The following is a 25,643-nucleotide window of genomic DNA, read 5'->3' as shown; positions in this document are numbered from 1 at the left end:
TACTCCAGTATGGGTAGAGACCCTTCATGCCTAGGGGGCCGAGTATGGTCTCCCTGTGCCGGTCCCCAGCCTGGTTGTCAGGCTTAAAACTCTCTGCCAAACCAAGTGTGTGTGGGTCACAGACAGCTGATTAGATCTGGCGACTCCTGACAGGATCTGCCAAGAAGTGAGCATCAATTTATGTTTTAATTCTACAGTATGGCTTATATTTTGTTTAATGGATTGACATTTAGACCATGAGTCTATAAACTTCTATTCTATTCTATTCTATTCTATTCTATTCTATTCTATTCTATTCTATTCTATTCTATTCTATTCTATTCTCTATAACTGTTCTAAAGCATGAAGGGTGGAGACTTTTAGGGCGGGTGCATGAGTCTGGATGAGGTTGGGTGGGGTGAGGGAACACAGAATAAGAGTCGAGTCGAGCAGGACATCTCAGAGCGCACAACAGGAGGCTCATCTGACTGCACGAGGGCAAGTTTTGTTTCAGATAAAACGTTTAAAACAAGTTTAGATTATTTTAAATGAAAAAGAATATGAATAGCTTGCAGTAATCTCTGCTGCTGCTGTGAGGAAAGTTTCCCACGTGGTTTCTCATCTTTGCGCAACAGGTTCCTCACAGATTTAACAGACTCCGACCCATGTAGGAGGAGGAAGCATGTTGTCACCGTTTCGGCCCTTTGGCATTGAGCTGGAGATCAACTCATGGGATGTGGCGGATGCAGAATCAGGTTCAACTTGTGGAAGGTGCTCTCCAAAGCCTCTGTGTGCTTTACCATGGTCCTGATCTTCACCTACTTCTTCTACTGCCTCACGGGATTCTGTGATTCCACTCCAAGAGCTTTATTCAAGCAGCAAGCCCCACACAGAGGTTATGACATATCTGACGACCGCCGCCGCATGCTGGAGGATCTGCGACCGTCTCCGCGCTTTCCTTTGGACGCGCGCTCCGTGCGCAACGGCACCGCTGCTGCTCCGCGCGCACAGCAGGTGGACGCAGAGGGGCAGAGGAGCAAAAACGAGAGCACGCAGAGCAGCGGCATACCTGTCTCCAACACTTTTGGGAGCAAACGGTTCCCGCAAGCGATTATAATCGGCGTGAAGAAAGGAGGAACCCGCGCCCTGCTGGAGTTTCTCCGCATCCACCCGGACGTGAGGGCGTTTGGCGCAGAGCCGCACTTCTTTGACCGTTTCTATGACAAGGGACTGGAGTGGTACAGGTACAGCAAACACACATGTAGACACATAACCTTTTAGTCTAAAAAATACCTTCGTGGCATGACCAAGCTGAATTGATTCCAGCGAGTCTGTCAAACGCTTTTCTCCTACAGATCTATGACTTCAGGATGATGAATATGATGTCAAGCTGAGGGGTCAGGTGAGCAGCATTGATGTGTCTGCCCAGCACATGTGCTGATGCCTCCTGTCAATAAACGAGAAGGCCTTTTTGCAGGACGGATGATGTATTCAGATCAGCTTCAGATATTCTCAGTGTGTGCTGCTGTAGATCAAAGGGGCAGCAGGTCCTCCAGGAGCAGTTCATCATCCTGACAGTCATCCAAAACACCATTTACAAATCATCTCCGCACCCTGCGCTGGCGGGACAATTTTACTATTTGTAATCAGTTTAGGAAAGTTTGTGATGAACTTGATTGTAGGAAAAAAAATGCTGCAATGGCTTCTGTTGTAGCATTGATATATTATATATATTGGGGGAGTAGTTACAGCCCCACCAACTGATTTGGATATAGCTGGTTCTGATCATCATCAGATGTTCTCTGAACTCTTGAGCACAGCCCCAGCCGAGCTCTCATCTGTGTGGCAGGACAGAACTATTTCAGGACCTCTGAGCAGGAGATCCAGCAGGATAAGGAAGGAGCGTGGGTAAATAAGTGTTTTTGTGGAGCAGAAGATGAAATTTCATCCCGTTTTTCCATATGTTTTGCGACCCCTGTTGCTGGATTTTAAGTGGTGCCACATGGAAATGGTTTCACCACTGATAATTTTAGCAGGCCGCTCCATTTTTCGTCTTCTCCGTCAACTTCTATTTCTACTCTTTTAACATGTTTATCTACAATTTTCCCAAATCTTTAAACATCATGTTTAAGTTGCTCATCTCATACCGACACTTAAAGAGGTAAAGCAGTCGTCTGCTGACCTAAAAGTTCAAGGAACTGATTCCTGAAAGTGTTCCGAATCCTTTAGTCACCCTGGTGTTTGAATGTGAAAACATGGAAAGTCTTATATGAACACATGTGGCTTAAAAGTGCTAAACTTGTCCTCTTTTTCCCTTCATGGTCTCATTTTTTCCTCATTTGAAAGCTTTTATTTTGAAACACTAGAACTGGTTGCTTTACAGTTTCTGAGTTTAACGAGAATTTAGAACTTTATGTTCAAATTATATTTTTCTTTTTGCTTCAATGGGGTCTAAAATACAGTCTTTCTGTAAAGACTTTTCATTGACTTGAAGCTGAGATGGGAAAGGATTTCCTCAACAATAGAAGGAGGCGACTGCAAAGTGATCCTGGATGAAATCACTGAAAGATGATTCCTTGCTTGTGGAGATCTCAGGAATTGGGGAAATCTGTTTGCGTTTATCAGCAGTAACCTGCACAGACGCGAGCGACACATACTGACAGTCCTGACGGCTTTGTTGGAACATAACTCTTGGATGCCAACATGTGGGATTTTTGTCAGTTGTTAGTTTTTGATAGTTAATTAGTTCCTGTTCACATCTGGAATCAAACAGATTTGTTAAAAGCTGCCTTTGTTTTTTGATTCATGCTGTTTTTGATCAAAAGAAGTGAATTTAAAGTTTTTGGAATGAACTATTTTACTTGAATTTGTGTACATTGGTAATTGTAGATGATTTTGGTTGCAGAAAAACTCAAAGAGTGCAGCAGATGGATGAAGTTTGTGGCCTTAGATGAGTCTTTTAGTGGGCTGCACGTTTATAACTCCTCACAGATTCAGCACTATCTGCTGTCCCAACAAATAATCCTGGATGAGTCGCGGTTAGACTTTTGTTTTATGGGCGCTTACCACTGCTTTTATCTGAGTGCTCTGTAAGTATCCTTCCTTTCCACCCTGTCTGCCTCTCCCACCCATTCTCCTGTTAGCATGCATGCACGGGAGCGCCTTACAGGAATGGGAAAAGCCACAAACAATGCACTAAAAAAGAGATTTAATGATTTGGTGGTTTTTTTCATGGCGTTTGGGAAGTGATGGTTTTCAGATGGGACTTGAGAGCCACCACAGAATAGTGAAAAAACCCCTCAGCTTTCTGTGGGACAATGGTTCTGATTGTCATGGCTTTGACAGGAATAAGTTATGAGAAACCTCTGCTTTTTGATTGACCGATACAGCAGAACAAGCAGTTCTTAACACTTTAAACAACAAAGAAAGACCAAAAAGTGTGGCGTTATTTTCCTCTATTTATGGAAGTAACTTCATGTATAAAAATAAAGTTTAATCGGTTAATTTTTTAGGAGTTTATCAACCCATTTCTGACATCAAAGGCCACGTTTGACTGAATTGCAATTAAAGAATCCTATAAATCATTGAGCAGTGAGCAGAAATGCCAGCATGGATGAAAATAACATCAATCCCAGAGAAAGAATATAGATTTATGCAAATTAGTATGGACAATAACCACTGTTAATACTCTAAAAATGTTCATTTTTGGAATATGTTTTGTCAAAATGTTGGAAATATGTCGTGGAAGACTAAAAAAGCAGCTAAAAAGTGTTTTTTGCACTTACTTTGGAAGCATCTACTTACACATGAGTGGAAGGTGTGCTCTAAACTTATGAATTTTCATTTTGCTTGATGGAGGTTTGAACCCATAATAAATTTCACTTTTCTATCTAGTTATCGCCAGACAAATGCCACCAAAACTACCAAAATATTTTTTTAATTGTTGATAATAATGTAAAACCAATTCAACAAATATTTTAGTTAATTGTTTTTTATGGTAGCATAAAATATGTGAATTTTTCCATAATGGTCTGCTATAATTTAGTCTTTCAGTGCTTTAGATGCTAACACCTGCAATTTTGAAAGCAGGTGAGTTTATTAAAGTCGATCCTGACACACGGAGAAACATTTTTTTGGGTGATTTTCCCAACACCTCATTCCGTGTTCAGCCCTGAGGCTGTTAGTGACAGAGGCTCAACACAGCTGATGGCTGTAACAGAACAGGAAGGGCTGCTCGGAGAGCTGAGAGGTAGTTGGTTTTAATGGCGGTGGCTTTTGGCTGAAATTGGGTGTAGGTGGTGTTAAAGGGATTTGGAAAAAGCCCACACTCACACCCCATATGGTGAGAATTATTATAATATGAGGCACATTGTGGTCCGCTTTGGGGCACCGGGAAGTCGCTGCAGCTCGGAGCTGCAGTAAGGAAAAATGCAGATGTGATGGACCTGTGGACGAAAATAAAAAGTACCTGCTGTTACACAAAAGACTGAAAAACAAACTTAAAAAAAAACAGTTTTTGAAGAAAAAAAATCATCTTAACCAAGTTAAGCCAGCAGATTAGGAGGAAGCAGAGAATTTTAGAGAGTCATGTTGTGATAAAAGTGCAAAAAAGTGGATATTTTAATGTTTATGTTGTCAATAAGGCTACATGGCAGTGTAGTGGTTAGCCCACGTACCTCACAGGTTCAAATCCCAGCTGGGACCTTTCTGTGTGGAGTTTGCATGTTCCTCTTGTGCATATATGCAACTTCCTCCTAAAGTCCAGAAACATAATTTTATATTTTTTATTTACCTTTATTTAACCAGGGAAGTCCTGTTGAAACTAAAAATCTATTTTTCAAAGGAGCCTTTTAAGTTAAAAGTGACTCCAAACTGTTCCTCAGATGTGAATGTGAGTGTTTGCTGTTGCATGTGATGGACCGGTGAATCATCCAGCAGAATGTACCACTGTAGTAGCTCCTGCATCTCCCAACAGGAACATAGGGAGTTAAAAAATGGATGGATTTCATTTTCGAAGAGCCCACTAGTATCTAAAATCTAAGATGAAATGTTGCCAGTGGTGGTTCTGTGTGCATGAGTTTCACTTCAACTCCACATAGAACTATAGATCAAGATTAAACTTAGCCAAACAGCAAGTTCAATAAACCTCAAGCGAGCATGAAAGTGAAGCCTAAATTGAGATAAGGCGTAGACTGTAGCTCGTCTGAATGGAGGCTGAAATATACAAATCAAAGATTGAGTTTTCCAGCCAATAAAAGCATTTTTTCAGCTGTTAGGTTGAGACAAACTGAAGCACTAGAAGTAAAGAAGTAATTACAAACAGATAAACTCTCTGACATCATATGTTTAAAAAGTTCTTCAGCCACGAGACAACTAAAAGGATTATCTTTATCTGTGGTCCTCAGGCAGGTAAAACAAAAGTAAACAATTCTTCACACAAATAAACATAAAATGTTCACTTCTAGAAAAATATTTCAAACACAAATCAGCTTTCTGCTTGAATGATTCAATTCGAGTTTGTTAAAACTTTTAAAATGTAACTTTTTAAGCATAAATATGTATAAAAACAGACATTGTTCCAGAATAAATCAACCTAAATCTTAAATAACTTTCAATTTTTACACTCCATAAAATATATAGTCTGTCAAAATTGGGATGTTACAAAATAATAATATGAAATGATTTGGGGGGCCGGGTGTAATTACCCTGTGGGCCAGATCCGGCCCCTGGGCCTTGACTTTGACACGCATCATAGAAACTCTGCTGGAAAACCACAGTCTGCATTTTAAGATCTTTCATTTTTACAGCCCTGATTTTAATGGGGTCTTTCCTATAATAAAATAAAATAATTAAAAGAAGCAGAAGCCTGTAAGAATCAGTGAACATCGGAACCAAGAAGTTTTCCGTCTCTTGAGTAGGGGACATGATAATTCGATTTTAGGATTCAGTTTCCTCAAATCAGCTCCACCTTCTGCCCAGAGTAGCTTTTGTTAAAGCTCTGCGGGGGTGTCGTCGCTCCGTTTCAACAGGGGAACCTATAATCTGGGGGCCAGGAAGTCCCCCGGCCACATCCTTGTTGCTAGAGTTTTTCATTTAATCTTGTAAATCAGGCTGCTGAGAGTGTATCAGTAGTAAAATCAGCTCTGCAGCACTTCAGCGAGGTAAGCGCCACGTCCTTTTAACAGCAGGAAGTTGTGCGTGGGTAGTCAGCAAAGCTCTCTTGAAGTGGGTTAAACTGAAAACATATTGGCACCATTAGTTTTTCATAAAGGCAGCGGACATAAATATTGAATGACAGGTATGCTTTTCAGATTAATCAACAGTGATTTGTTTACAGTTTGTCACAGCACCACACACAGGCTGATTTATGATGGAAAATGGATACTATTGATTTCTCCATAATGACACTAATTGTCGTGATGGAGATAGGAACCCGAGAAGAGGTAAAAGCTATGACTGATCAATTATTCACGAGTATGGAAAGACAGCTTATGGTCAATTACCGTGAGGGAGTGTGAAGGAGTGAAGGACAAATACAGGATTATAGATGAGGAAGAGGAGCGCAGAGGAGGAGACGGTGCTTGGTTTCTCATCAGCAAACACCTTTGCTATAATGTGTGCAGAAACACATTTGAACACACCGAGGACTGTCTGTCATGTGTAGACAGACATATTGATCAGACACAAGGGAGGCAGAAAAGGGCCAGCTCCTGCAGTTAGATTGTAATCAATTAATGGTCTTTTATTATGGGCTCTATTTAACAGTGGCTTAAAATGACTAAAAGCAAGAAGAAAAACATTAAAACTGTACGTTTTCATGTGCCACTAAAAAGTTTCTTTGTTAAAATTACTGTCCAATTTAATAAATGTGAAATAGAATTGCAACTGCAACTTCAGTAACTCCAAAATATAGTTTGTGACAACCTCATAAATTCAAATTGTGACATTTAAATTTCATGAACACGCAAAAAACGCTTTTGTTTTATTTTCTGATTAGTGCTTGACCACCAACAGCGTCCCTGAAATAATGAAAACAAACTTTACTCTGATGCTATCAACCTTTCTAAACGGCCTCTTGTCAGTGGCATTTGGATTTGATTGAGGCAATCAAACTGGAACAATAACACATATGCTTCTTTGTTTGTTTATTTGAATTTTACCATGTGGCTCCTTTCCAGTTCCTGTAACACCCTGGCAGATTTGTTGATTACATGAATGGCGGACAAACTGTTTGCTGTTATAGCAGCGCTCAACATCCGTTCGTCATGCGGGGCCATTTGCTTCCACCACAACTCTGATTTTCACAAGCTGCTTTTCCCAGATAAATACACAAACTTATCTGGTTATCAGCTACTTTGACAGTTGTTGCAGTAAATCGGGTACTAAAAATTCAATCAGAACAGAAGAAATAATAAATATATAATGCATGCTTTGTGGAATCAACAAACATGGGAAAATAAGTTGTGTAGGTGATGTTGCACTACATTAAAGAATTGAAAGAATGTTATTTTTGTTTTGGAATTAAAATGTTTTTTAAACCCTTTGATAAAATCCACAATTTTGTTTCAAAATAATTTTTTTATGAGTTAGACAGTTTAAATTGTGGTATGTTGGGCGGTTTTTGCTAGCAACAATGCTAGTTTAAATTTGTAAAAATAATTACATGAATTGTTTACCAACTGTCTTATATTTTAAAGGGCCCATACCATGAAAATTCTACTTTTTGAGGCGGTCAGTGCATCATATTGTGCACTCCTCAATATAAAAAAACCCAAAACGATATTTTGATCCGTTCATGCATTTAAGAGTAATCTTCTAAAAGCCTGCACTGTCTGCAGCAGCCCCTCCCATACCTACAAAAACGAGCGGATGGTATCTTGCTGACATCAGCACGATGCGAACCGCCCCCTCCAGGAAGAGTCTACCCTGACATCTCTGCCCCAGTCTAATGTCAATACCTAATTTCTCCACAGAGCTAGTAGTGATCAGCTTAAAGACTTTCATTTTAGATACAGAATACTATATACCTTCCAGTTGTGTCCTATCTTCGATAAATTCCAGCTCAAACAGGTTTTTGTTACTTTAGACGTGGGGCTCCTTTAAGAAACCCCCCCAACTCCCGGTCGGGCACTGACTTGCGGAAGCCGCGTGTGTTTGTGAAGTAGTGTAGCAATGGCCGAGCCCACTAAAGGCAGATATGTCATATATGCATCCATCTTTGAAGAAGTTTGGATTATTTTCCCGTTAGAAATGCAGACATGCTACTTTCTTTGGGATGACGTCATGAAACGGGCGGCACCACATCCAGCGGCAGGCGGAGCCTCAGGAATCGACTCGTTTTTACATCCGAGTAGGAAAAAACTAATGAAAAATAACTATATTTCATAGATAATTTGTTTTTTAGTGGTCCAAATGTAATATATAATCAAATAAATGGATATAGTTCACTCTGAAAGGCTTAAGAAAATCATTGTATGGCCCATTTAACCCACACATTTTAAACATTGGTTTAACTGTATTATACATTTATCAACAAATTTTGCACTCTTTCAACCCAGAAAGTAATCATTCACTAAAATTAATAACAATAGATGAGCTAGTCTCACCATAAGGGATAGAAAATTAACTAAACTTTGTGTTTATGAGATGTCATGGAGGCAGCCATTTTGAAAATAGCAGGAAAAACCCTTCTACTGCCCCTAGTGGAATGATGTTGAACTATAGGACAGGAAACATGAACCAATTTTTGTTCAAAGGTGTTTTTAAGGAAGGTTTTGATCATGCTAATGAGATAGAGGTCTCAGAAATAAATGCATCACATATAATACCAATGGTTTTAAAGGGTTAAGCTACTGATTTAAGAGAAATGTTAATTTGTTTTTTGTTTTCATCTTTTCACAAAAATGAGAGCAAAATGTTTCTTTTTGTCATTAATTTCTAAAGATTTTGTTTGTCCCTGAACTAATTCCTTTCTTATGTGCAAATTCTACTACCAAATCCTTTGAATCTCATAACATTGTTGTTTCATTGCCAACATTTAAAGCATGTTGCTAGAATACAATTTTGGTTATTTTTCATTTGTCAAACTGCAAAATGATTAATTAAGTACTTTCCCTATTATTGTAGCGTTTTTAAAACCCCCCATTATTTTCCAGAAGAGCGTTTCACGTATGATCACACAAATCTGACCTCTTTAGTAAAGTAATATAGTAAAATAAACCTTTGTTTAGTGTACATTTACCAGTATAGTGTGCACTGCTTTTTTCTCCACTGCAGCCATATGTTGAACATACTTGCTGAAGCTGGTTGCACTTCCTGCCCACGACGGGCTGTTAGTCTTTGAGGAACCTTCAGAGCGGTGGAGCGTGATGAGGGGTATAAGCCCTCCCGCTCGCAGGAAGAAGTAGGGGGTGAAAATCTGTAGGAAATTGCTATTCAGCTGTCCTTGAGGCTTTGTGGTTTTGATTCATCAGGCACATACAGTGAGCAACCGGTCCTGATGTGAAGCTTCACCATGACATTCTGAAGGGCTTTTAGGGGCCTTCAAACAATAACACGGCACAAAAAGCTTTAATCAGGCAGACTTTTAAAGGGGGATATTTACGTTTCCTTTTATGGTATTTCAAGTAAAGTTAGGCTGCAAATAAACAAGTAAGTTTGATAAAAGACAAGACTTTGGAGGTAAATACTTGAATTTCCTCTTTTCTTCAGGAACTTGATGCCTCGGACTCTGGACGGGCAGATCACCATGGAGAAGACCCCGAGCTACTTTGTCACAAAGGAGGCTCCCAGCCGCGTCTGCACGATGAACTGCCAAACCAAACTGATCGTGGTGGTGAGGGATCCAGTAACGCGTGCCGTATCGGACTACACCCAGACACTGTCCAAGAACCCGGGCCTTCCATCCTTTCAGAGCCTCGCCTTGAAAAACGCCACCACAGGCCTGATCGATACCTCGTGGAGCGCCGTGCGCATTGGCCTCTATGCCAAACACTTGGAGAGCTGGCTCCAATACTTTCCCCTGTCTCAGTTTCTCTTTGTTAGTGGGGAACGTTTAGTGTCCGACCCAGCAGGGGAGATGGGCCGGGTCCAGGATTTTTTGGGATTAAAAAGGGTGATTTCTGACAAACACTTCTACTTCAACCAGACTAAAGGATTTCCCTGTTTGAAAAAGCCAGAGGGGAGCAGCAGACCTCGCTGCCTTGGAAAGTCCAAAGGCAGACCTCATCCTGACATCCACTCTGAGGTCCTGCAGAGACTTAGAGACTTCTACAGGCCTTTCAACCACCGCTTCTACCAACTGAGCGGACAGGACTTTGGCTGGGACTGACAGCAGGACTGTGCTAGCCCAGATATAAACAAAAATCTTGTACTTTTTTTTTACACCAAAAGTGTTACGATGTTTCTGAAACAGGGAAACACCCACTAAAACCAACCACTGAACCCTTTTACTCAATCTTACAAAAAGCTGCAGAGATCAACTCTGAAACATTGAAATAATAAGCTGCAAGATCTCCTTTTTCTGTCTACAATATAAAAAATGTGCATTTTTCATTAGGAAAAGAAGGAACTTGCAGCCCAACACCTTCAACTTGTTAGCTAAAAAGCTAGTCGATCACTAAAGATGCTAACATACTCATCCTGCACAGTGTTTATTATAAACAACAAAATACTTTTATTTTGTTCATTTACTTTCACCGTTTTAGCATTCTCAGGGAAGAGAAGAAATTCTGCCTGTGGAATCTGACCTGCAGCGCTCCCAAACTGCGACAGTTTAAAGGGAAGATGTGCACACAGTGCTGCTAATATGCAAACAGTAAGGATTTATGGAACTATTTTCTTGTTTATACAGCGTATAATGAATGCAATATTTTACTGTCTCTGTTTTGTCTAAAAATGAAACACCTATTTATGATTTCCGTCACTATAGAATACATTTATATTTTGTATTTTATAGGGGGAAAAAAAGCTATTTATTTCATGACAAGCCAATACATAAACTGGTATGCTGTTTAACTGGACTTTGGGGTTTATGTAACGCTCCGCAATGCTAGGATATGGTTTATTTGGAGTTTTGAAGTTAATTATTTGGACAGTTTGGCTATTTAGTGAAACCTCATTTGAAAAGGGCAGATTAAAGGCATGCATGCACATTCAGTTACTGATATTTTTTCTTCAAAGCTATATTTTGATTGTTTTAGACAGTGCCAATTGTATGAGCTCTTAGTCATCCATCATAAACCATTTGTAGATGTTTAGATCAATGATTATACTGATTTGTTCTTTTGAGCCAACACTAAACCCATTGCTATGTACAAAAGCAGATCTGACTAACACTTTGTTTTGGGAAGTAAAGTTTTATACAAAATGAAATGTCAGAGTTTTGTTTCATTTTCTTGGCATAAGTCCTTATTTATTTTTACATTTATTAGATTAAAGACATGCAGTCAAAGATGCTTAAGGCCCATTTGGCCAGTGGGTTAAAGTGAGTTAAAAATGAATCCTCATGTCTGTCACCACAAAGATAGTAAAAAAACGTTCACACCATTTGTTTTAAATATTAAAGACATAGAAAGTTATTGTATAAAAATATGAAGGCTAAAATATTTCATAACTTGTCTTAGAACATTTACTTTACGGAACATTTTTTTAATGTTTTAAGCCATTTTTATCATAGTTTTTATCATAACTATTCAAAACTATTAAGCAATAAACATGTGGTTCTTGTCTAATTATTCAAAGAACAAAATTTCTCTCATTTTCTTTTATAGTGAATCATATGAATTCGTTACTTCACCAAATATTTCCAAATACAAAGATAACTTTTGTCCTTGAAGCCTGTTTATTTTTTGGAATATGGTAAAGGTCGAAACTTATGACAATAACATTTAGCAATTGAAGTTGTGGACGTTGAAATTGGATAAATGGTATCTAAAAGAAGAATTATTGCAATGCTAATGAACAGAAAATGTTAAGTACTTCCATCCAAGACCGGGTCGCGGGGCCGTAGTCTAAGCAAAGATACCCAGACTTCCCTCTCAACGGCCACTTCCTCCAGCTCCTCTGGGGGGACCCCGAGGCATTCCCAGGACAGCTGAGAGACGTAGTCTATCCAGTGTGTCCTGGGTCTTTCCGGGGTCTCCGAACAGTGGGACATGGCTGGAACACCTTTCTAGCGAGGCGTCCAGAAGGCATCCGGACCAGATGCCCGACCCACCTCAGCTGGCTTGTTCTTGATGTGGAGGAGAAGGTGGCGAGAGGCTCTCTCCGGGTGACCGAGCTTCTCACCCTATCTCTAAGGGGACACCCAGCCACCTTGAGGAGGAAGGTCATTTCGACAGCTTGTATTCGGGACCTTGTTCTTTCAGTCGTGACCCAGAGCTTATGATTATAGGTGAGTACTGGAACGAAGATCAACTGGTAAATGCAGAGCTTTGCTTTCTGTCTCAGCTCACTTTTCACCGCTCTGATGTTCCCTCACTCATGAACAAGACTCCAGATACTCCACCCAGAGAGGGCACACTACTTTTCTCCGATCAAGAACCATAACCCTAGACCCTCATCCCAGCCGCTTCATACTCGGCTGCAAACTGCCCCAATGTATGCTGGAGGTCCTGGTTTGATGAAGCCAACAGAACAACATCATCTGCAAAGAGCAGAGATGAAATCCTGTGGTCCCCAAACCAGATCCCCTTCGGCCCCTGGCTGCGCCAAGAAATTCTGTCCATAAAGACTATGAACAGAACCGGTGATAAAAGGCAGCCCTGTCGGAGTCCAACATGCTCCTCTAAAAGGTCTGACTATGCAAACCAAGCTTCTGCTCTGGCCACACAGACCATACAGACCCTCCATAAGGCTCCCCAGACCCCAAACTCCCAGAGCACCCTCCAAAGGACACCACGGGGGATGTGGTCTAACGCCTTCTCTAAATCCACAAAACACATACGGAGTAAACTCCCACGAACCCTACAGAGAGTGTAGAGCTGTAGAGTGTCCATCGCTCCACGACCGGACGGAAATTGCACTGTTGTTCCTGGATCTGAGGTTTGACCATGTTCAGTCAATTTTTTTCAAAACAGAGTCTGGTACCACTCTGTGGTAGAGCAAGAAAAAACATGCAAAACCACATCAGACAGGGAGGAATACATCTGCACAGAACTCAAGGTGAATTAAACTTTTTATATAATACTTTTAAAGCAGAAATTTGTTTATTTTGTGAAGCATTTTAGTTAAAAAAAATTCTTTGTTTGGAATCATACTTTGCACCATAAATCACAGAATTTGTTTTTGTCTAATACTGTCACAAACTTTTGTTCAATAATAAAAGGCGTGGCAGCTAATACAAACAAGAAATCATGTAATTACCTCAAAAAAGTTATTTTTGGCTTCATTAATATATACTTTTTCAAGACTTTTTGTAAACATGTTCTATGAGATCAATTTAACCTAAAGCTTCTTTATGTCTTAACTTTGACCACATTTTTGGAACCAGTTGTTTTTTTCTATTGTATTTATGTTTTTTGTGACATAAGACTGCAAACTTTCTTCACCCTCAGTATTTTAGCCAAAATAATCTTCTTTTTTTGCATGTTTGACACATGTATTCAGTGAACCTCCCCAAACTTAAACATGTTATGGTCACTCCATCAGTCTGCTTTTATCATTCCACCACAGTGCTGACTGGACGGCGCTCTGACAGCCTAGAAGCAGTCATGAAGTGATCATTAATATTCCATTCTGTGAATGCCTCATAAACAGAGCTGGAGCAGTCGTAAACCTTTTTCTTCCATGAGCAGGACAGCAACCCTCAGCCTCAACCTCAATTAAACATTTGTAATGAGGTGGGAAATTTAATAGAGTTGAAGGAAAGGCTGGAAAGTAACAGTTCAGTTCATCAGAGCTGGGAGCTGACATGCATGAGGCTCTATCACAATGTGGTTTGTGGAAAACAGGAATCTGTAGAGACCTGTTTTGTGGATTAAGAGTTGATCGTAATGCCTTTGTGGGGATCTTCTAATTTTGTTTGATGCACTCCTACTGTTGGTTTAACTCCCTGTTTGGATTTTGGTAAGTTTGTGCCCCTTGCTGTTCTGTCTTGCCCAGTCTTTGTGTGTGTCACATCATTGTCTATTTGTCACTTCTGCCTGTTCCTCTAATTTCAGGGATTTCCCAAACATCAAATACCTTAGAACAGAAATGATTTATATTAGATTTGTATTTGACACATTTTATCAGTTTTCTATGGTGCATACTTACAACGTATGTCAAAAACTAGATATTTTGAACATCGATTGAGGATTATCCCAACTTTAGGGTCAATCAAGATAAACAGAAAAGGTAATGCGGGGAAAAAAATGCAGACTGACAGGAATTGTACACTTTATGACACCCAAAAGATGGTGCCCCTAGAGGTGTGAGTTGGAATCTCCACTGAAAACTGTAAGGAAACTAGAAGCCCCTTGGATCGTCCTGTCACCCTGAGCGCTTCAAGTGAACTTTGATTTAAATGTAAAAATAATAATAATAATGATAATAAAAGATAATAAAGTGTTCCATTCAAAAGTTTTAAATGTGCCACTCCAATTATCCTTTGATACATTTTAAAAGTGTTCCCAGTGGTCTTTTAATCATAATTATGCAGTTTTTTTTTAAAACAAAATAAATAAATTAATGGATAAACTGTAGGACATAGTTTCTGCAGAGCGGCAGTTGTTCATTAAAGATTTACCTCTGAGTTCTGGGCAAGACTGTTGGCCTGGAAGAGGTTTCCCATCAGCCCTTTGTTTACTTGCTCTTTCGTTAGCTCACAGGCCCTAGCAACTCTATCACCTCTAACATTAGCAGTGCAACAAAAATGGCGAGGAATATTGGAGTTGTTCAGCCATATAGTTTTGAGCCAGATGATGAAAATAAAGACATACATAGATCTATTTGTCTGCAACAGATGCATCTTCCCTTTCAAACTGTCACAGTTTGGGAGTGCTGCAGGTCAGATTCCACAGGCAGAGAGCTTGTGGCCTGCTAATTCTAGCTTCTACATCACATGCAAAAGCTTGTTCGAGTAGCATTTTTTGTCTGCTCCTGATTCACAAAAGTTAGAGTAAACAAATACTCAGAAACGCAGTTTTAATCTTAATTTTCTTAATATTTGTTCTCCATCATCAGAAAAAGAACATGTTAAAAACACCAAAAACATGATTTCTATTGGAACAGGGTATAAATGTTAGGTTTTGCATAAGTTGGACTAAAGGTGTTTTTAGAACAATTTTGTTAGTTTTAAAGCCAACATTAAGCTTTGATGTAAGATTATCTTTAGAGTGTAAAGGGTCAGATTTACAAAAAAATATATATATGTTGCTATGTGTTTAACCAGATCAAAAGACAAGCTAACAAGCAAAACAAAGGCTTAGACAAAAAAAGAAGATGTGAGAAGTTAGATTTATTAGGTGGATTTAGAGCTCTCTCCCACCCAAACTTTGTTCTAAGGCTAAAGACCTCTTTGGTCGGTTTAGCTGCCATGCACGCGTATTTTTCCCCTGACAGTTGTTTTGATTTTGCATTTTTGGGATTGAAGTCCAAATCTGACTAGACATTGGATTAAAGTATATATTTGACGGATTAGAATACAAAACCACACATTTACTAAATCATTGCTTGAAATCTTCTTTTGTGTTTAACCTATAAGGGTGTTTTTTTTAGTTTCAAAAGAATCTATTTGTATCACTTTGTACTTTAAATCAAAGACTATACCTTGCATTTGAAATCATAATGTCAAAAAATACCTTTAGAAATCTACCAGTAAAACCATTTTTTAAATAAACGAATGATTTTACACTTTTGTATGGATTCAAATCATTTTAAAAATATATATTTTGATCACACCTGGGAGAAACAGACATGATATAATTTCTAAAAAGGTTTAAAAACTGTATTAAAACTGTTAAATGGCATGCATTCATAAATATCTGTCATTAACTGCACTTTTTAAAATCAACTTCTGAAAGTAGTTCGGTCTATCTAATGTGTATTAGTGCAGAAACACTGCATGTATTCATTCACATCACACATCGTGTGTAAAGCTCCATAGGTTTCCTCTCAATCATGCAAACTGTGATCTGAAGGAAAGAGGCTGTCTCCCTTCAAGAAGCCACAAATTTTAGACAATTTACATTCAGGACTCCATACACTTTCCACCCATTAACTCCCTCAAATGAGTGGGGAAAAAACCTGCTAGCATTTCTCATTTTCCTTTGTGGTTAAACCTCACCATACCTTGTTAAAACGTGAATCCAGCTTTTATTACTGAGAGACAGATTTGGTACAGAGATATTTTATTGTAGGAGCATATTGCAATGTAGGCCTGTTTAAGATACATGAAGATTAACATCATTTACGTAAGCTTTTTTCAAGATTGTTTTTCTGGTTATGTTTCAGATTTTCGGATTCCAACTTGGATTTTCTTGTTGGGATTTGATTTGAAAAGTTGATGGATAACAATTTGTGAAAAAACCTTCCTCTTGGTTGTAAGAAATAAACATAGATGCTGCTGCCAAAAAGTGGGAAAAATGAGCAGCATTTGTTTTTGTCAAACACCAGTGCAGCACTTTATGAGTGAAAAGAGTTTGTTCAGAATTAAAGGTCAAAAATGCTCCAATCTGTCATTTTTCCTTGTGAAATATTCAGATCTAAAAATGACAGATTAACCTCAAAAATATAGTTTTAATCAGAGGAAAATCGTCCAGCAACTCCTAGGAAAAGACTCCTCAGTCTGAGCGTGCTCGAGTCCACACTGACTCATCCTCATTCTGAAAATCCAGTTAACTCAATTTCTTCCCCATCTGAGTTGTTCTTTGATGTGTTTTGTCATACAACCATGTCTGACTCGGCCTCTATAAAGGTTCTGTGTGTCAGTGGTTGTTTTTCTAGGAATAGTCCCACCACAGGCCCGTTTGGTGACATCAAGGGCAGCACGCAAAGCCGGGCCACTTTTTCTGAACGCGATTGTTCTGAACACGCAAACAGCTCCAACAGGCTGCCAGGCTGGAACACGCTCCCACAAGCCAGATCCCTTCCTTGGCGTGCTTTGCTTTACGAAAAAATAGAAAAATTGACGGTGCAAAGTCAAGATTACATTTTTGGATCACTGTTGGTCGTGTGAAGACAGGATTTGAATGGGTTTTTTTTCCACACAAACCTCAATGTGTTACAGATTACAAATTTTGTAATGATTTATTAAGCCACACTGTAAAGTGGTAAAACTTTATGGACTAATACTCCCATCACTCTGGCAGATACAAATCAAAACTGAAAATTACTAATGCATTACATCTGTTGATATTTCAGAGATTTTGCATTTGTTAGTGCTTTAAAAACTCAAATGGAGTAGAATTTTTATTGCTACGAATTATTAAAGTTAAAATTAATTCATATTTTAAACCATTTTTATTTAAATAAAAGTGTTCAGTTAGCAGAGCTATCTCTAATATTCCTGTTTTTTTTGGGCTGAATATCCTTTGCGTTTAGGGTTGCATGTAATGATGAGATTACAGAAAAAAATTGCAGTATGGTTTACAAATTTCATAGTTTCTTTTAGCAACAACAGCTGTCAAAAAAGTAAGAATATATGTAGTAAATAGTGGTTCTGAGCTTTGGTGTTTGGTGATGTTGAATGAGCCTTTAATACTACTACTAAAGCATTTTTAAGAGTGTGTGATGTTAAAAGACAGCACCTGAGCTGACCTGTGCTCTGTTCTGACCCTGTGATGAGAAAAAAACAAAAGTTTTTCCTACTTTTATGGCTTCCAGATCCCATAGGATCTGACTGGTCTTGACACTCATTCTTTTCTGGCAGCCTGAGGGTCAGGACTTATGAGTGCTGGAGGTTGCATGCCCTGAAGGTGTGAAAAGATGACGTATCCACTTAGGTTACACCAGACCGGTCGCTGACAGGCAGCTGGAGGCTCAGATTGAACCGGAAAGCAAAGTTTGTGAGAGAAATGCATCAGCATTTACTGCACATGTTAAAATTAGGTAAAAGGTAAACAAAATGAGTGGAAATGACGGTTGAAACTTTTTAATCATCTGAAAAGAAACTTTCACAAACTTTTTTCTGGAAAAAAAAATAACAAAAACGTGACTGCTGCAACAAGAAGAAAATGTTGAAAAAGTCTGAGTTAACCACAGAAAGATGTTGCCAAACCTTTAAAGACCCACCCATATGAAAATTGGGCTTTTGGTATTTCTAATTTGTTCTTGTGGCATTTTTTCTGATGATGGAGGACATGTTTAAAGAAAATTAGGCTTAAAATTGCATTTCTTGTAATCCCTCTATTCAAATCAGTGTGAATCAGGAGCAGATGGAAATTTTAAATTTAAAAAAGGATGTATTTTTATGTAAAAAACACATTAGGTGGCCCACAAGCTGACTGCTCTTCTCTATCCTGATGGATCCACTTGTAGACGAACAGATCTTTGTTTTCCTTGTCTGAGTTGGCATCTGATTGGGGTTGTGAGCGGCTGTAAGCTAGCCAGCTACTGGTGATGGGAAGGGCGGGTGGGCTTATTTCAACAGAAAGTCCCACCCACAACTCAGAAGTGAATTTCTGCTGCTGCTCTGCAGAAACTATGTTCTACAAAACAACAGTTTTTTTTGCTAAAAACAGAATAATCATAATTAAAACACAACAATTCAGATGAAAAAAAGACCAAAGAAAAACAAAATAATGTATAAATAAAAGATGTTTGAGGTTTTCTGGCATTACTGCTCTAAAAACTATCATAATTTTGGAGAGAAAGCCTCTGTGTGGGCTTGTGAACTCTTTTGAAATGTATTAAGGGTGGACAGAGTTCAGCAAAGCATCCCAAAAGCTTCCCAAACAAATGCGATCCAGAAACGTCGGCTCCTTCTCTTCTCCAAGATGATGGAGAGATGCACCAGGATCCTCCTCTCTGTGGTCTAATGAGACAAGAAAAATGTGGCATTCTTACTGGAAACCATAAAAAAATCACATGAGAAACGATTCAAGATGTTCAAGCTCCAGCATTCATGACGGTTTTGCTGCATTTAAGAGGCTGTTTGTGAAAAACAGTTCATCTTTAGAGCAATGTACGCTGTCTTTAAGCCTATAGCCCTGTCGATTACACCATGGTGACACCAAACCACAGTCTGTTTCACCAGTGTAGCTCCTTAATGAAAGAGTCCGGGTCCTGAAATGTTCTCCCTGTAGGGCAACTTTATTTTTAGAGCGGACAAAACCCTTAAGAGGAAGAATAAACTCCAAGTATAAAACTGTTTCGCTTAATGAAAAAAGGTGCATGGATCAGTCAAGTAAAAAACTATTTATGATCAAAATTAAGATTTATTTATTCTTTCAAAATAGGAAAATGAAAGAAGAGCTGCAAAAAACTGAATCTTAAAAAACATTTGCTAAAAAGAAAAGTTATTTTTTTGTCTTGCAAGCAAAATATCTTATTGATAAAGTTTTTCAATAGTAAAATAATCTTAGGCACGACTTAGTAACTAGAATAACATCAATTCTTGGTCAGATCATTTTTCTTAACCTATTAACACATTTATTACCTTGCTTAATTAAAGACTTTTTTGGAATTTGAAATAGTTTTTGCAGTGTAAGCACATTGTATTATTTATATATTGATACATGTAACTGTTCTGACTAAAACTTCATTTTCATTTTGAGATTGTAATCTTCTAAATCTTTATATTTTAAACATTTAAATCCACTTCTAGTACAACAAACTGATTTACATTGACACAAAATACAATTTAAAATTAAAATAAAGTTTATTTTAATCTAAAATCATAAATTAGATTATTACATTTATCTTAGGACCAGTTTAATTACATTTATAATGCTTGACACATTTTATCACTGGCATATATTGATCCTTATATTACAAATTACACTTGTCTAAACAGAAAGTTAAAAAAAGGTTACAATTTATTTAAAATGATTTCATATCTGCAAAAGGGCAGCAAATGGAAGTCTTTTTGTTAGCACCGCACTGCCATCTGCTGACTTTTTCACCATAAAAGACACAGTTGTACTATCTGGTGCGCACCAGTTGTTTATCTACTGTGGTCAAGCCAGCTGTCATACGAATTTGTGTGGTCAAGTCAGCCGTTCCTAAATTTTTGGTGCGCTCGTATTCTCAGCATTCTGCGCAAACAGAGCCGCTGAGTGACTACAAAACAATGCATTGTGGGAAATAGTGTTAAATCGGTTGTTGTTCTTCGAGGTGATGCTGATCAGAATGACTGGACCTAAATTGAGAAATCTTGTTTTTTGTAATACTTTCTTTAAAAAAATTGTAATTATCTGATGTAAAAATGAACACGATGTCAAATCATGCTTATGTGTGTTATTGTTGCCCAACTTTAATTTCAATTTTGATGATTTCTTTGGAACGATTAACCCAGCAACTATTTGTCATCTGTTGTCCACAGACAGATGTTAAAAATTATTATGAAGAACATAATAGTAAAGTTCATACTAAGTAGGAAAAGCACATTAAAATTCAATGGACTGTCAAGAACAACCCAGACTACCTGTTTTATTATCCTTGATCTTACTGTACTTCATTCCTTCAGGACTAAGTTGGCTAAACACTCTGTATTTTTCAGACACTTTTACTGTGTACTATTTGAATAATCCTTTTTTGAAAATACAAATATTGAACTTTTAAAAATTGATTTATCGTCTTTTTCAAACAGAGATACCATGTTTGAATACTTCCTATCCTAAAGCCTTTCTGGTAAATCGAACTTAATCATGTTTGTATTTACATCTTCCATTAGTACACGTGTCAAAGTCAAGACCCGTGGGCCGGATTCGGCCCTCTGGCTACATGCTAGCTGTTTTGGCTAGCCTATGTTTAAAAAAAAAAGTTTTTTTGGCTAGTTTGGTATTTAGCTAATAATTTAGCTGGCTATCTGCTTCAGCATTTTCAGCTAACAATCTCAACATCTTCATCTATCAGCACCAGCATCTTCAGCAGCCAAATTCAGCTTACAGCATTCGCACTAGCATTATCACAGGAAATGCTAATATCTACTTCATAATTATGTAAAGAATATATGGTTTTAAAGTTTTAAAAATGTAATTTTAGAATGTTCAGTAAATATTTATATTGTTCGGCCCGTGACCTAAGGGATTTTGGCCCCTGTGCAATTGAGTTTGACACCCCTGCACTGATATCTCTATTCTTGATCGGGTCAGAAGTTATAATGTTATCAACACTTTCAAGGAAAAAGCCTGACACTTCACCACTAATCCATCTACCCAAGATTCCTGTTGTTTACTACCTTCAGCAGAAAGATACAAACTTGTTCTCCAGAGACTGACATCAGCTTCTACCATCAAGCTCTTAAATCCATCCATTTGTAAAGTGCTATTATCTCTGAATTACTTTGATGAGAAAAGCAAACACAAACTGTCTGATGACCAGCTTGCAGTCGAGACGAGCTTCTGTCTGTTTTCAGAATACATCAGTGACTAACCTGCATTTAAGCAACACTGTTAGTTTGTCATCCTCAAATTCTGAGCAGCATCTCTGTATAAACATCCTAACCTGCGACTGCAGCCGTCTGAGCCTGTTATTATCATCTGCAGCGTCTTCAGCTCCAAGCTCAGATTTTCAGCAGTCACGTTTCCTGTAGAAAACGCTGTTCTTCTAGTGTTTGACATGTCCTGCATTTGGTTCTCATTGCAGATCTAAAGGCCTGCTTCAGGAGGGAACAGTGGGAATCGATTCAGGGCTAAATGAAGCTGACCTTTCTGTCTCCTGATCTGAAGGAGCCTCACTTCGTACCTAAATGTTCTGTCCACCGTTTGTGGTGTTCTTTTTTTACCTCTGTGCTGCCCACTCTATTAGACTCGCTGAAACCTGGCCCAGTCGGGGGCTCCGTCTCAGAACAGCGGTTCCCAAACCCTCCCACCTCCAACAGTGAAGCCTCATATCAGAGCAATCTGTCAAAAGGCCTTAAGAGTGTAACTGTAAATCTCTGAATGCTCTCAGCATCAGGTTATGTCTTTCCTTCTTCCCGTCAGCAGTTTGGGAACCTCTGCTCTGTCCCGCTCCACCTGTAGCTGCTCTTCCTGTAACTGAAACAATACAAATGTAAGATGATGTTTGAAGGTGAGCCTCACATTAAAGATCTTAATTCCACTGACTCGGCCTCATGGTTTTTGTTTCACTTCCTGACCTGATGTGGCTGAAATGTTTGCTCTTGCAGGTTCAGGCAGCTGTAATGGTAACTGCATGATGGATAAAGATGTTTACTTCTTTAAAAATATGATATTTTGCAACGTTGACTAAAATTCTGGACCATCCTCTTGCTGTTTCTGAAGACATATCCCATCTTTATTTCTAAAATGTAATTCTAACAATGTTCAGAGATTATAAAAATAATTGATTTAACAGAAAATCAAATGTTTCCAGTGGATTTGATGGTTTATCAGCTGACCACCTGATCTGATTGATTTCAGGGTTTACAGAAGACAAAATGTCCCAAAGTAAAACCTGCTTGTATGACATCTACACCCCCGACTGTGTCTGCAAAGCGCCCAGCGGCTTTATTTGATCTTGGAATAGTTTTCAGTCATTTGCTGCCTCATTTCCTGCTGAAGCTCATTCTAGTATTCATGTCATCCTGCTGTATGTTAACATTTCATTTTAGAATTAAAAGTTCCCGCTGTTCTGTACTGCCACCATCTGGTAGAAGAACGTTTTAGCTGTTCAGAATATTGATCTAAATAAAATATGTGCATTTAACATGTAATATCAGAGGGGTTTGAGGAGCTCAATCAATGGCATGTTGGGGTTTTTATTTGTCTGCATGTGGATGTCTAGCAGGGAGCTCTGTGACCCGACCAGTGTACTTTCTACCTCACAAATATGATCTTTTTCAAATGTCATTTTCTCATCTGCCCTTAGACGGCCCATCTGTTTGGTCATATTTGTAAATAAAGTTCTAAAACGGGTCACAGGTGAATGCAACAATGAGACTGCACAGTGGAAAAAGCAGGAGTCCAGAATGAACTGGACAAAGCAGGAGCAGATTTCAAAGGTTTATTTGAACGGAAACAAGGAACACAACCGACAGTCGTTTTAGTACAAACTCAGAGCTGAAAAACACAACACTTAAAATACAACTGGCCCTAAAACTGATCACAACAATATAAAAGGGGCAAACTGCAAGTAAAAGGACACACTGAAGAACAGCTCGAGAAATGATATCTAAAACTACTGTTTAGTAAACTCTGAAAGGCCCCGGATTAAAAGGACTTAAAACGAATTAATAAATTAGAGACACATTAAAACAATAACAGTCAAGTAAAAATGCAGTGGTATAAAAAGTATATTGGTGTAAAATAGTGGTAGATTAAAGGCACAACCAACTCGTACTGGAAACAGATGAAGAACATGTGAAAAAAAGTCCATCAGAACATGAAGAAAAGAGGATCCAAGTGCAAACACTCACTGTCTGTAACGAGACCTTCCTCCATCACTGCTCCACACAGCTGGAGCTTCTTCACCACACGAGCTTCTAAAAACATTTACATTCAAACACAGGTGATGACTACAAATAAAAAATGCTAAAATTGTCTTCAAATGATTGAAACTCGCTCACATTCAGTCCAGTGTTCCACATGACATCCGGTCCGGAGGGTTCGGGTTTACGACAGCAGAACCGATCCTGAGAAAAATCTTCTTTAAAATGCTCCAGAAGATGAACAGGATCTATGCCATAAGGATCAGCGCTGGATTGCTGCTGACAGTTGATGACAGTTCACGTTTAGCAGCTGCTGATCAACACACGGCCGTATTCCCGCGGGAACTCATCAAAGAACGTTTGACTGGCAGCCGCACGCATTACGTCATTGGTGAAAGGCGTTTTCTGGGTCCTAGTGCCCTACAAGTTAAAACTCCCGGTTACACTAAAAATGCGGCAGCTTGTATGACGTCATTTTTCCTCACAAGACCTGCAGTCACATGACGCCATATGTCCTCACAAGTAGGCACATGATGTCAAATGATGTAATTTGGCCCCATATGTCGCTGCTTCGAAAATCCTTGAAGAGACCCACTTTGCAACATTCTTGAGATTGCTTCTCTAGCAACCCAAGACCGCAAAAACCAAAAGACCCAAGATCCAAAAACCAAATGACCCAAGACCTTAAAAACCAACAACCCAACAACCCAACAACCCAAAAACCCAGCAACCCAAAAATGACTGGACATCCCAACAAGCTTTTCGTGGGCGGACTCAGTGCAAACACAGACGACGACGGCCTGCGCCAGCACTTCGAGCGCTTTGGCGAACTTATAGACCACGTCGTCATCAAACACAAGGTCCAGAGCAGATCTCGCTGCTTTGGCTTTGTGACCTACGCCAAACCGGAGCAGGCCGACGCAGCCATGGCTGCAAGACCACACACAGTAGACGGGACCGCAGTGGAAGTTAAACGAGCTGTTGCAAAAGAAAAATCTAAAGAGCCCGAATCTTTTGCCCGTGCCATGGAGAAGAAAATCTTTGTTGGTGGCTTGAAGAACGACATCTTCGAGTTCCAACTCACTGAATACTTCTCTCAGTATGGTCAAGTCGAGAAGTCTGAAATCATGGTGGATTTGGAGACCCGACAGAACCGGGGATTTGGCTTTGTGCACTTCACAAATGCCTCAGCAGCAGACAGAGCTGCGCTTGTGAAGTTCCACACAGTCAATGGACACCAAGTTGAAGTAAAGAAAGCTTTGACTAAGCAAGAGATAAAGGGAGAAGGTGGAACAACCCAGAAAGTCATAGGGGGAAACCAAAATGGCAACACTGGCAGAGATTATCCCCAAAATAACACTAACAGGGCATACGGCGGCTCACATGGAGCCGGGTATTCCCACCAGGGAAACCATGACTCTGGAAATGGATTTAATGATAACAAGGGATACGGCGGCTCACACACAGTCAACGTGAACACGACGAAAGTTAAACAGGCTTATGAAAAACCGCAATGTAATAAGCCTGAACCTCTTGCCAATGCTATGGGGAGGAAAATATTTGTTGGTGGCTTGAAGAACGACATCTTCGAGCTCCACCTCACCCAATATTTCTCTCAGTATGGTCAAGTCCAGAAGTCTGAAATCATGGTAGACATGGTGACCGGCAGAAACCGAGGATTTGGCTTTGTGCACTTCACAGATCCCTCAGCAGCAGACAAAGCTGCACTTGTGAAGTTCCACAACGTCAATGGACACAGAGTTGAAGTGAAGAAAGCTTTGACTAAGCAAGAGATGCAGGGAGAAGATGCAACAACACCAAGAGTCATGGGGGGAAATCAAAATGGTTACGGCGGCTCTCACGAAGCCGGGTATTACGACCAGGGAAGCTCTTATGGCGGATACTATAGTTATGGAAATGACGCCAGATTTTATGATAACGGGGGATACAGCGGCACATACTCATGTGGCCATTGTGGTCATGAAAATCTTCCTGGAGGCTGGAATGTCTACAATGGCTACGGACAGTGCTACTCTGGCTATGGCCCAAACAATGGTTATTTCAGCGGCCAGAGCACTGCTCCTTACACCGGGGGCTGGTAGACCCTCGGGACCCTTCTGTTATGAACCCACACAAGGAGAGTGTGGTTGTT

The 25,643-nt window shown here is 39.3% G+C and overlaps 2 protein-coding genes across 2 annotated transcripts; both read left to right on the top strand.

Moving 5' to 3' along the window:
* Positions 1 to 409: 409 nt before the first annotated feature.
* Positions 410 to 11,346, top strand: LOC112146500 (heparan sulfate glucosamine 3-O-sulfotransferase 6). The gene is made up of 2 exons (XM_024272358.2): positions 410 to 1,223; positions 9,691 to 11,346. The coding sequence occupies exons 1-2, from the start codon at positions 709 to 711 to the stop codon at positions 10,307 to 10,309; spliced, it is 1,134 nt and encodes a 377-aa protein (XP_024128126.1). The 5' UTR covers positions 410 to 708; the 3' UTR covers positions 10,310 to 11,346.
* A 12,479-nt stretch (positions 11,347 to 23,825) lies between these two features.
* Positions 23,826 to 25,637, top strand: LOC112146495 (heterogeneous nuclear ribonucleoprotein A0). The gene has a single exon (XM_024272351.2). The coding sequence runs from the start codon at positions 24,163 to 24,165 to the stop codon at positions 25,591 to 25,593; it is 1,431 nt and encodes a 476-aa protein (XP_024128119.1). The 5' UTR covers positions 23,826 to 24,162; the 3' UTR covers positions 25,594 to 25,637.
* Positions 25,638 to 25,643: the final 6 nt, after the last annotated feature.

Source organism: Oryzias melastigma, linkage group LG8, assembly GCF_002922805.2.
Source record: "Oryzias melastigma strain HK-1 linkage group LG8, ASM292280v2, whole genome shotgun sequence".
In the NCBI taxonomy this organism is placed as follows: Eukaryota; Metazoa; Chordata; class Actinopteri; order Beloniformes; family Adrianichthyidae; genus Oryzias; species Oryzias melastigma.
The sequence above is the reverse complement of the archived record's forward strand: the minus strand, read 5'-3'. Positions and strand labels throughout refer to the sequence as shown.

Excerpts from the sequence above, each read along its gene's own strand:
- LOC112146500 (XM_024272358.2), top strand. The coding sequence starts at position 709 with ATGGGATGTGGCGGATGCAGAATCAGGTTCAACTTGTGGAAGGTGCTC. Across the intron at positions 1,224-9,690 it reads AAGGGACTGGAGTGGTACAG|GAACTTGATGCCTCGGACTC; the intron begins GTACAGCAAACA and ends TCTTTTCTTCAG.
- LOC112146495 (XM_024272351.2), top strand. The coding sequence starts at position 24,163 with ATGACCCAAGACCTTAAAAACCAACAACCCAACAACCCAACAACCCAA.